Source organism: Salvelinus namaycush, chromosome 6, assembly GCF_016432855.1.
Source record: "Salvelinus namaycush isolate Seneca chromosome 6, SaNama_1.0, whole genome shotgun sequence".
Taxonomy (NCBI): Eukaryota; Metazoa; Chordata; class Actinopteri; order Salmoniformes; family Salmonidae; genus Salvelinus; species Salvelinus namaycush.
The window spans coordinates 1,716,195-1,729,226 of record NC_052312.1 but is presented as its reverse complement, the minus strand read 5'-3'; the positions used below and the strand labels follow the sequence as shown (position 1 = coordinate 1,729,226).

General features: G+C 43.8%; 1 protein-coding gene across 3 annotated transcripts in view; it reads right to left on the bottom strand.

The window, feature by feature from the left end:
• The window catches only part of LOC120049548 (glucosidase 2 subunit beta-like), a 316,045-nt gene that overhangs the window by 101,655 nt on the left and 201,358 nt on the right, over positions 1-13,032 (bottom strand). Inside the window, exon 13 of one of the 3 annotated variants that reach the window (XM_038995819.1) lies at positions 8,428-8,903. The exons of 1 other annotated variant lie outside the window; for it this stretch is intronic. In XM_038995819.1, the coding sequence (XP_038851747.1) occupies positions 8,774-8,903 (130 nt within the window). In that variant the 3' untranslated portion in view covers positions 8,428-8,773. Of the gene's footprint in view, positions 1-8,427; positions 8,904-13,032 lie in introns of those variants that run through there. One more of the 3 variants, XR_005477118.1, reaches the window with a different exon arrangement.

Genomic DNA, 13,032 nt, shown 5'->3' with positions numbered 1-13,032 from the left:
GGGTTTGATCTAAACGTTTACACAGACCAGACACAAGTATGATTCCTCAGTTTCAAGGGTTTTTATTTCTGACAATAAAGAAAAAGATAAAGAAACCGGTCTCCTACAGGAAACCTCTTCTGGGTTACCGTCTTCAGGGCTCCGAGGAATACTGTGTTCTCTGGGGTAGAACACTGAGCCTCTCGGTTCAAGCAGACCGTGAGGAAGTCTATCCGGTAGCAACCTCTCACTACCTCCAACCTCCCCTGTGCTGCCCTTCAGGCAGCCTTATGGGCCCTGTACGGCCGGTGAGCAATCAGCCCCAATTAGTCCTGGCCGGAGGACCCGCTGAGACCTGGCACGTCCAGCAGAGGGAGCCACCGCCGCGTGAGGGGCAATGGGAGGTCTGCACTGCTCGGTACCACCACAGGTCCCGTCGATGTCCTAGGTTTTGACCACAACACAACCAAGGCTGTCCTCAAGTGCCACCTCTTCAATAGGTTAATGTGGTAAATCTGTTGGGATTTCCGTCTCCCCAACTGCCGTACATGGTAATTTACGGGTCCCAGCTTCTCTGTCACCTCGTACGGCCCGTGCCATGTTGTCAGGGGGATTAAATATAACACCTTGTCACCCACCTGGAACTCTCTGGGTTGTGTCCCCCGATTGTAGACCTTGGCTTGGGCGCGCTGGACCTTCACCATATGCTCCCTTTCCACTGGTCATATGGCTGTCATTTGCTCCCTCACCGTCTCTACGTGTTCCACAAGTGGGTCGGCTGAGCTTCCCACACCTCCAGTGGTGAGGTCCAGTAGGCTGCGTGGTCTCCTCCCTTAGAGTAGTTCAAAAGGGGAAAACCCAGTGGAAGCTTGGGGCACTTCTTAGATCGAGAACATTAGGTGGGGTAGTAGATGGTCCCAGCTCTTCCCATCCCGCTCGATGACCTTCCGCAGCATTTGTTTGAGCGTCTTATTGAACCGCTCGACAAGCCCATCCGTCTGCAGGTGAAGGACAGAGATCCGGATCTGCTTTATCTGTAGGAGAGCACACAAATCTTCATCAGCCGGAACATGAACTGGGTACCTTCGTCGGTCAGGATCTCGTTTGGGATGCCCACCCAGTTGAAGAGGTGGAACAGCTCCCGGGCGATTCCCTTGGAGATTGCCGCCCGTAGGGGAATGACCTTGGGATATTGGGTGGCATAATCTACTTTTACCAGGATGTATCGGTGTCCTCGGGCTGTTTTTACCAGGGGACCCACTATGTCCATGGCGATGCATTCAAACGCCACTCCGATGATCAGTAGGGGGACCAGCGGGTGTGCTTTTGGGGTGGTGATTTGGCACCTCCGGGCAGCTGCGGCAATAGTCTTCCACGTCCCGCCTCATCGCAGGCCAGTGACTGAAGAACGATTCTGACGTACCGGGTGGGAGGCAGCAACAGCACCTCTCGAAGTTACCCCTGTTTGTGCGTCACCTGATACATGAGGTTATTTTTGATTTGGAAATGGGGCTATCACCAGTCACTCACCCCCGGAAGAAGCTGGTCATCCACCGCTATCACTTGGTCCGCAATGGCTTTCAAGTTCTGACCACTGCGTGGTCCCGAACTGTCCAATCAGGGGGCTCAGGGCAGGTGTGTCAGCAGGTCCCTCGAAATCGAGGAGGGGAACATGGGCTCCTCCTCTGCTGGTTCACCAGGTGAGGTTGGTTCCGGCGCCCCCTCGGACCCCGACTCCGGGTCCATAGTCACAGGGTTGGCAACTATTCACTTCCGGGCCGCATATGCGATGATCCGTCCCCACTCTCGTCGGTCTCCAGGCTCGTCGACTATCCCCCGGCTGTCTCTCTTTGAGACATGGATTGTGATGTGTGCCATTCAGAGGGTGAATGGGAAAGACAAACGATTGAAGTGCCTTTGAATGGGGTATGGTAGTAGATGCCAGGCACATTGGTTTGAGTGTGTCAAGAACAGCAATGCTGCTGGGTTTCTCACGCTCAACAGTTTCCCGTGTGTATCAAGAATGGTCCACCACCCAAAGGACATCCAGCCAACTTGACACAACGGTGGAAAGCATTGGAGTCAACATGGGCCAGCATCCCTGTCGAACGCTTTCGACACCTTGTAGAGTCCATGCCCCGATGAACTGAGGCTGTTCGGAGGGCAAAAGGGGGTGCAACTCAATATTGGTAACGTTAAGCTCCTTAAGAATACATCTTGGGCTAGATTAGACCCAACTGCCTTGTATTTCCTACCAGACAAGGTTAAGGTGAGACCCAAATGCCTTGTATTTCCTGCCAGAGAAGGTTAGGGTTAGACCCAACTGCCTGTAACCCCTTCAAGAGAAGGAGACATACTCAAAGTAAGCAATTTTTCAGTTTACCTTCATTTTCCACTTGACGGACTCCGAATGCGAGTTGAAATAAAATGGCGTATGGGGATTCCATTCCAGTCTGATGGGAGCTCGCTTTGCTGACAGCTTATCATATTTCAGCCTTGAAATTCTTAATGCAGAAGCCATGAGTGATGCATAGGTTTTTTATTTTTTTATCTTAATATGCATTGCTTCTCTGAAACAAGATTTGGAGGGTTGCAGTAGGGCCTTTTACCCAGGAAGAAGCTATACTGTGAGAGAGCCCATCTCTCCCTAAAAAAACAAGCCTCAATTTAGATGCAAAAAAAGGGAAACAAAACAAGCATAACATGAAGCCAATTTATAGTTGAGAGCCATCACTAAAGGCAATGAGGCAAATAGCTTCTGGCAGATCATTTAAAGTACTATTCTTACCACAGAGTCCCTTTGTCAATATGTTCTGTTGCTAGTTATTTTCCTTGTCATAACATAGAAGCGGAAAGCAGAGGAGAGGTACTCTCAATAAGGGACTAAACATCAAGGGACTGGCAGGAATATTGAAAACAATTTAGATCGTTTTGAGTTATACAGTGAGTTAGAATGAAAGAGTTAGAATGAAACTGAGTTAGAATGAAACAGTGACTTAGAATGAAACAGTGAGTTAGAATGAAAGAGTTAGAATGAAACTGAGTTAGAATGAAACAGTGAGTTAGAATGAAAGAGTTAGAATGAAACAGTGAGTTAGAATGAAAGAGTTAGAATGAAACAGTGAGTTAGAATGAAAGAGTTAGAATGAAACAGTGAGTTAGAATGAAACTAAGTTAGAATGAAACAGTGAGTTAGAATGAAACAGTGAGTTAGAATGAAACTAAGTTAGAATGAAACAGTGAGTTAGAATGAAACAGTGAGTTAGAATGAAAGAGTTAGAATGAAACAGTGAGTTAGAATGAAAGAGTTAGAATGAAACAGTGAGTTAGAATGAAACTAAGTTAGAATGAAACAGTGAGTTAGAATGAAACAGTGAGTTAGAATGAAACTAAGTTAGAATGAAACAGTGAGTTAGAATGAAACAGTGAGTTAGAATGAAACTAAGTTAGAATGAAATACGACAAAGGAGCTGACTACAGTGGACTACAGAAAAAGGCGGGCCGAACAGGCCCCCATTAACATCGATGGGGCTGTAGTGGAGCGGGTCGAGAGTTTCAAGTTCCTTGGTGTCCAAATCAACAACGAACTATCATGGTCCAAACATACCAAGACAGTTGTGAAGAGGGCACGACAAAACCTTTTCCCCCCTCAGGAGACTGAAAAGATTTGACATGGGCCCCTAGATCCTCAAAAGGTTCTACAGCTGCACCATCGAGAGCATCCTGACAGGTTGCATCACCGCCTGGTATGGCAACTGCTCGGCATCTGACCGTAAGGCACTACAGAGGGTAGAGCAAACGGCCCTGTACATCACTGGAGTCAAGCTTCCTGCCATCCAGGAGCTATACAACAGGCGGTGTCAGAGGAAAGCCCATTAAATTGTCAGAGACTCCAGTCACTCAAGTTATAGACTGTTTTCTCTGCTACCACACGGCAAGCGGTACCAGAGCTCCAAGTCTAGGACCAAAAGGCTCCTCAACAGCTTCTACCCTCAGCTTCTAGCCATTAGACTGCTGAACAATTCATAAAAATTGCCACCGGACAATTTACATTGACACCCCCCTCTTGTACACTGCTGGTACTCGCTGTTTGTTTGTTACCTATGCATAGTCACTTCACCCCCACCTACATGTACAGACCACGACAACTAGCTTGTATCCCTGCACACTGACTCGGTACCGGTGCCCCCTGTATATAGCCACGTTATTGTGATTCTTATTGTGTTACTTTTTATTTTAGTCTACTTGGTAAATGTTTTCTTCTTCTTGAACTGCACTGTTGGTTAAAGGGCTTGTCAGTAAGTATTTCACGGTAAAGTCTACACTTGTTGTATTCGGCACATGTGGCAAATAAAGTTTGATTTGATTTGAAATAAACAATCCTAAGTAAGCCTATGTACTTTCAGCTCTTATCTTTTCAACTACTATCAGCTATATGACTAAATTAATCCACTATCATACATTATGGATACCTCTGGGGATTCAAATAGAAACAGACTTCACTTTGAAAAGAAATGACTGCATCACACATATCCAACAACGTCTCTAGAAACTCAGAGAATAGTTTTGCACAATCTGTCAACGAATAACTAAAAATGACATTAACACCAAGATGTATATATAAATGTCCTTAAAAGGAAACTTCAATGCTAGACAGTATTTGGGGTGTTTTTCCAGTCTCCCTACATAATTATGAGAGGTGTTCCAGTCTACCTACATAATGATGAGAGGTGTTCCAGTCTCCCTACATAGTGATGAGAGGTGTTCCAGTCTACCTACATAATGATGAGAGCTGTTCCAGTCTCCCTATGTAATTATGAGAGTTATTTCAGTCTCCCTATGTAATTATGAGTGATGAGAGGTGTTCCAGTCTCCCTAGATAATTATGAGTGATGAGAGTTATTCCAGTCTCCCTATGTAATTATGAGTGATGAGAGGTGTTCCAGTCTCCCCACATAATTATGAGAGGTGTTCCAGTCTCCCTACATAATTATGAGAGGTGTTCCAGTCTCCCTACATAGTGATGAGAGGTGTTCCAGTCTCCCTACATAGTGATGAGAGGTGTTCCAGTCTCCCTACATAGTGATGAGAGGTGTTCCAGTCTCCCTACATAGTGATGAGAGGTGTTCCAGTCTCCCTACATAGTGATGAGAGGTGTTCCAGTCTCCCTACATAATGATGAGAGGTGTTCCAGTCTCCCTACATAATGATGAGAGGTGTTCCAGTCTTCCTACATAATTATGAGAGGTGTTCCAGTCTCACTACATAATTATGAGAGGTGTTCCAGACTCCCTACATAGTGATGAGAGGTGTTCCAGTCTCCCTACATAGTGATGAGAGGTGTTCCAGTCTCCCTACATAATGATGAGAGGTGTTCCAGTCTCCCTACATAATGATGAGAGGTGTTCCAGTCTCCCTACATAATGATGAGAGGTGTTCCAGTCTCCCTACATAATGATGAGAGGTGTTCCAGTCTCCCTACATAATGATGAGAGGTGTTCCAGTCTCCCTACATAGTGATGAGAGGTGTTCCAGTCTCCCTACATAGTGATGAGAGGTGTTCCAGTCTCCCTACATAATGATGAGAGGTGTTCCAGACTCCCTACATAATGATGAGAGGTGTTCCAGTCTCCCTACATAGTGATGAGAGGTGTTCCAGTCTCCCTACATAATGATGAGAGGTGTTCCAGTCTCCCTACATAGTGATGAGAGGTGTTCCAGTCTCCCTACATAGTGATGAGAGGTGTTCCAGTCTCCCTACATAATGATGAGAGGTGTTCCAGTCTCCCTACATAATGATGAGAGGTGTTCCAGTCTCCCTACATAATTATGAGAGGTGTTCCAGACTCCCTACATAATGATGAGAGGTGTTCCAGACTCCCTACATAATGATGAGAGGTGTTCCAGTCTCCATACATAGTGATGAGAGGTGTTCCAGTCTCCCTACATAATGATGAGAGGTGTTCCAGTCTCCCTACATAATGATGAGAGGTGTTCCAGACTCCCTACATAGTGATGAGAGGTGTTCCAGTCTCCCTACATAATGATGAGAGGTGTTCCAGTCTCCCTACATAGTGATGAGAGGTGTTCCAGTCTCCCTACATAGTGATGAGAGGTGTTCCAGTCTCCCTACATAATGATGAGAGGTGTTCCAGTCTCCCTACATAGTGATGAGAGGTGTTCCAGTCTCCCTACATAATGATGAGAGGTGTTCCAGTCTCCCTATGTAATTATGAGAGGTGTTCCAGTCTCCCTACATAATGATGAGAGGTGTTCCAGACTCCCTACATAATGATGAGAGGTGTTCCAGTCTCCCTACATAGTGATGAGAGGTGTTCCAGTCTCCCTACATAATGATGAGAGGTGTTCCAGTCTCCCTACATAATGATGAGAGGTGTTCCAGTCTCCCTACATAATGATGAGAGGTGTTCCAGTCTCCCTACATAATGATGAGAGGTGTTCCAGTCTCCCTACATAATTATGAGAGGTGTTCCAGTCTCCCTACATAATTATGAGAGGTGTTCCAGTCTCCCTACATAATTATGAGAGGTGTTCCAGTCTCCCTACATTATGAGTGGTGTTCCAGTCTCCCTACATAGTGATGAGAGGTGTTCCAGTCTCCCTACATAGTGATGAGAGGTGTTCCAGTCTCCCTACATAGTGATGAGAGGTGTTCCAGTCTCCCTACATAGTGATGAGAGGTGTTCCAGTCTCCCTATGTAATGATGAGAGGTGTTCCAGTCTCCCTACATAATGATGAGAGGTGTGACGTCATTGATTGATTGAGCCTGCTGTCTGATCTAAAAAAATATGTTTGTCATGTTCTGTAACAATTATTGTGGTCTTTGTGTTTCGCCGATTACACGATCACGCTAGCAGCGAGTAGATATTGTTCTCCTTGTTCATAAGAGTCATTGGACTTGCCTCAACGATGTTCCTATCTGCCAAGCACATTGCAGGATATCTAAGTTGACTCATTCGTCCTGGTTTTGTAAAGACTAAAACCTGATGGGAGCAATACTTCCTTGTTCAAACCCTTGAAGGCTTTTCCAAAACGGGGGAGGTACTAGTTTACAGGTTCACGTAAGCTATTTTACCATGGACTATCCTTGTCATAACATAATAATAATATGATATCCATAATATCCGAGACGGCTAAATAATTACAGCGGTTGCTTCTGTTAATTTCCTCTTTCCAAGAAGAGATGGACGACAGCATTTATTGTTATGTTTACATAGGAACATACGGTCCTATTTATTTGAGCTGGAATACACTGAAGAAGAGTTGAGACGGAGAGAAAAACAACTGCGAGACCAGCAAGCAGCGGCAGCAGCCTAGACCAGCTGGACCAGGACTCAGGAGGACAAATAACAAACGAGTAAGTTGTTTTGCTGTCGGTAGCTAGCTAGCAATATAAGCTCACTTTGTTACACGAGGCAGTGTTGTTCAGTACAGTACAATTTGGTGATTGAATAGTACCATTACAAGGCAAGCTAGCCAAGTTTATCTAGATAGCTGTGTACTTGCTACACCTAAAATGTACTGAAGTCTAACGTTATAGCTAGCTAGCTAACTAGCCTACCTAGGCCCTCTCATTAGGAACAAAACTGGATATATTTTTGATGATAATGGCGGAGAGTAAAGGAATGACTTTGTCTTGATGACTCATACTAGTCTTGGAGTAACTATACCTGTGTGTTGTAGCTCGCTAGCTAACGCATGTCTGTGAGATGTCTCATATTCCACACCGTGCTGCTACAGTAGGAACACAGACAGTACACAACGATTGCCCATGAATGTGTAATAGCATGTTGATCTTTCTCTCACACACACAAAACTGCTTGGATACAAAGAAGTTGATGACTTTCAAGAGGAGATGTGAAAGGTCCCATAACAACCCTTGTATCAAAGTGACTCTGAACACCTCACCATCCAAACACATCATATACAAGTATTCCCTTTGTAGAAATGTAGTATTTATTAGAAGCGTTAGTAGCATATTTTTCTTCTACTTCATTGTGATATTTTTCTTCTACTGTATATATATATATATATACACACAATGCCCCATCAATAATGGGACATTGTGATGGGCATAATATATATATATATATAGTAGAAGAAAAATATACTACTAACGCTTCTAATAAATACTACATATATATCATAAATATATATATATCATACATTGCGTAACGGTTCCTGCATACTGCTGTGAAAACGCACCAGTCTCCAGTGCAAATAAACATCTTGAACGCATGCCATGTTTACTTATTTGCTATATTGACAGACTAATCTATAGTTTTATTGAAACATGTTTACTTGCCCCCAAAAAAATCAATTTAAATGATACACCAACTCCCTGCATCATTTGTTTTTCAGCAGTAAGATTGAAGCTAGTTGATCCAAATACATTTCATGAATATCACAATGAATTGATCCAGAAGTTGAAGTCAACACTTTATTGGTTTCTGATGCAGCTGGAATAATTTAATCACTTGTCAGTACACTTGTAAAAAAACAATAATGTAAAACACCATTATATACATATGTACAGTACAACAGCTAACAATATATTTACCACAATGCAGATGTGAGCATACTACTCATTCTATAATATACCACAACATCCGTCTTATTGAATATGGATGTTGTGTTGGTTGAATGTTCCACGTTCCAGAATGTTCTTCAGCTGGTGAACCTCTTCTTGTGTTGGGTAATGGCATCTGGTTTAGCAGGCTTTGACGCTGCGGTGATGTTGGCAGGGATGTTGGGTTTTAGAGGAGCTGTGACTCAGGCTCGCTGTAGACAACCGTCTGGTCCTTTCTGCACTCTACAGTCAGGCGGACAATCCTCTCGTACACTTTCTTCACCACCCACTGCTTCGACTTCTTGCAGAAGATTTGTTTGTACTGAAAGTCTCCTGGAAAGACATGAAGACTGATCATTAGGATGTGTAAAACATGAAGACGGATCATGAGGATGTGTAAAACATGAAGACGGATCATGAGGATGTGTAAAACATGAAGACGGATCATGAGGATGTGTAAAACATGAAGACGGATCATGAGGATGTGTAAAACATGAAGACTGATCATGAGGATGTGGTAAACATGAAGACTGATCATTAGGATGTGGTAAACATGAAGACTGACCATGAGGATGTGTAAAACATGAAGACTGATCATTAGGATGTGGTAAACATGAAGACGGATCATTAGGATGTGTAAAACATGAAGACTGATCATTAGGATGTGGTAAACATGAAGACGGATCATTAGGATGTGTAAAACATGAAGACGGATCATGAGGATGTGTAAAACATGAAGACGGATCATTAGGATGATGTAACCATACAATAAACCATGTTCATCTGTAAACAAAAAAGGCTACAATAGACTGGTATGTGTTTTGTTACACTCAAGAGTCAATAATGGGGCATTGTGATTTGGCTGTCCTGGTTTGTCCCAGACCTGCTGTTTTCAACTCTTAATGATCGGCTATGAAAAGCCAACTGACATTTATTCCTGATTATTATTTGACCATGCTTGTCATTTATGAACATTTTGAACATCTTGGCCATGTTCTGTTATAATCTCCACCCGGCACAGCCAGAAGAGGACTGGCCACCCCTCATAGCCTGGTTCCTCTCTAGGTTTCTTCCTAGGTTTTGGCCTTTCTAGGGAGTTTTTCCTAGCCACCGTGCTTCTACACCTGCATTGCTTGCTGTTTGGGGTTTTAGGCTGGGTTTCTGTACAGCACTTCGAGATATCAGCTGATGTACGAAGGGCTATATAAAATAAACTTGATTTGATTTGATTTGTGATGGGCTGTTAGCAAAGTTGTGAACAGTTTGAGGGGGGCTTGACTTGTAGATGGACTCGTCTTGTAATGTTGTGTATAAGCACCTACAGTTGTGCTGTTGAGTAGACAAGCACAGCCAACAATAGAGTAGATAGGCTAGAAGTATATACTAACAGCCCCTCCCCCATGCCAAACAACTGACTGCAAGGCTGTGAAATGTTTGAGGAGCACTTGTCTTGTAGATTATAGCGTATTAGTGCTTTTGTTTTCAAGAGGGTATTGCGCTTTTATAAATAACTGTGGCTGTCCTGGTTTGTTTCAAAGTCAGAGGATGTTGAGCTTCAGCTTATTAAAGGCTGAAATATTCCATCCAATGGGTGTACAGGCTCTGTACTACTAAAGCTGATGTCAAGGTCATCTTTCATCCAATGGGTGTACAGGCGCTGTACAACTAAAGCTGATGTCAAGGTCATCTTTCATCCAATGGGTGTACAGGCTCTGTACAACTAAAGCTGATGTCAAGGTCATCTTTCATCCAATGGGTGTACAGGCTCTGTACAACTAAAGCTGATGTCAAGGTCATCTTTCATCCAATGGGTGTACAGGCTCTGTACAACTAAAGCTGATGTCAAGGTCATCTTTCATCCAATGGGTGTACAGGCTCTGTACAACTAAAGCTGATGTCAAGGTCATCTTTCATCCAATGGGTGTACAGGCGCTGTACAACTAAAGCTGATGTCAAGGTCATCTTTCATCCAATGGGTGTACAGGCTCTGTACTACTAAAGCTGATGTCAAGGTCATCTTTCATCCAATGGGTGTACAGGCGCTGTACAACTAAAGCTGATGTCAAGGTCATCTTTCATCCAATGGGTGTACAGGCTCTGTACAACTAAAGCTGATGTCAAGGTCATCTTTCATCCAATGGGTGTACAGGCTCTGTACAACTAAAGCTGATGTCAAGGTCATCTTTCATCCAATGGGTGTACAGGCTCTGTACAACTAAAGCTGATGTCAAGGTCATCTTTCATCCAATGGGTGTACAGGCTCTGTACAACTAAAGCTGGTGTCAAGGTTATCTTTCATCCAATGGGTGTACAGTCGTGGCCAAAAGTTTTGAGAATGACACAAATATTAATTTTCACAAAGTCTGTTGCCTCAGTTTGTAAGATGGCAATTTGCATATACTCCAGAATGTTATGAAGAGTCATCAGATGAAATGCAATTAATTGCAAATTAATTTGCCATGAAAATGAACTGAATCCCCCAAAAAACAGTTCCACTGCATTTCAGCCCTGCCACAAAAGGACCAGCTGACATCATGTCAGTGATTCTCTCAATAATATAGGTGTGAGTGTTGACGAGGACAAGGCTGGAGATCACTCTGTCATGCTGATTGAATTCGAATAACAGACTGGAAGCTTCAAAAGGAGGGTGGTGCTTGGAATCATTGTTCTTCCTCTGTCAACCATGGTTACCTGCAAGGAAACATGTGCCGTCATCATTGCTTTGCACAAAAAGGGCTTCACAGGCAAGGATATTGCTGCCAGTTAGATTGCACCTAAATCAAACATTTATCAGATCATCAAGAACTTCAAGGAGAGTGGTTCAATTGTTGTGATGAAGGCTTCAGGGCGCCCAAGAAAGTCCAGCAAGCGCAAGGACTGTCTCCTAAAGTTGATTCAGCTGCGGGATTGGGGCACCACCAGTACAGAGCTTGCTCAGGAATGGCAGCAAGCAGGTGTGAGTGCGTCTGCACGCACAGTAAGGCAAAGACTTTTGGAAGATGGCCTGGTGTCAAGAACGGCCACAAAGAAGCCACTTCTCTCTAGGAAAAACATCAGGGACAGACTGATATTCTGCAAAAGGTACAAGGATTGGACTGCTGAGGACTGGGGTAAAGTCATTTTCTCTGATGAATCCCCTTTCCGATTGTTTGGGGCATCCGGAAAAAAGCTTGTTCGGAGAAGACAAGGTGAGCGCTACCATCAGTCCTGTGTCATGCCAACAGTAAAGCATCCTGAGACCATTCATGTGTGGGGTTGCTTCTCAGCCAAGGGAGTGGGCTTACTCACAATTTTGCCTAAGAACACAGCCATGAATAAAGAATGGTACCAACACATCCTCCGAGAGCAACTTCTCCCAACCATCCAGGAACAGTTTGGTGATGAACAATGCCTTTTCCAGCATGATGGAGCAGCTTGCCATAATGCAAAAGTGATAACTAAGTGGCTTGGGGAACAAAACATCGATATTTTGGGTCCATGGCCAGGAAACTCCCCAGACCTTAATCCCATTGAGAACTTGTGGTCAATCCTCAAGAGGCGGGTGGACAAACAAAAACCCACAAATTCTGACAAACTCCAAGCATTGATTATGCAAGAATGGGCTGCCATCAGTCAGGATGTATCCCAGAAGTTAATTGACAGCATGCCAGGGCGGATTGCAGAGGTCTTGAAAAAGAAGGGTCAACACTGCAAATATTGACTCTGCATCAACTTCATGTAATTGTCAATAAGATTCTTTGACACTTATGAAATGCTTGTAATTATACTTCAGTATTCCATAGTAACATCTGATAAAAATATCTAAAGACACAGAAGCAGCAAACTTTGTGAAAATTAATATTTGTGTCATTCTCAAAACTTTTGGCCACGAACGTACAGGCAGGCTCTGTACTACTAAAGCCGGTGTCAAGGTCATCTTTCATCCAATGGGTCTACAGGCTCTGTACAACTAAAGCTGGTGTCAAGTTCAACGTCATCTGCAGATGGGATTAGTCTGTGGGACTCACACTAGTCAGTGATTAGCAAACATTTGACTACTTTGTCCCAATCAATACACACTCAAACAAGGTACTATATCCACCCACTGTCACGTTCCTGACCGGTTTTCTGTTATTTTGTATGTGTTTGACGGTCAGGGCGTGAGTTTGGGTGGGTAGTCTATGTTATGTGTTTCTATGTTGGTTAAAGGGTGACCTGATATGGCTCTCAATTAGAGGCAGGTGGTTTTCATTTCCTCTAATTGAGAGCCATATTAAGGTAGGTGTTTTCACATTGATTGTTGTGGGTGGATGTCTCCTGTGTCTGTGTTTGTCGCGCCACACGGGACTGTTTCGGTTTGTTTGTACGTTCGTTCTTTTGTGAAGTCATTTTCCTGTTCGTGAGTTCTTCGTTGTATGTAAGGGAAGTCCCCCCCCAATTGTACAAAATAACATGGCAAGTTATTGGCACCGGGCGCAGCATA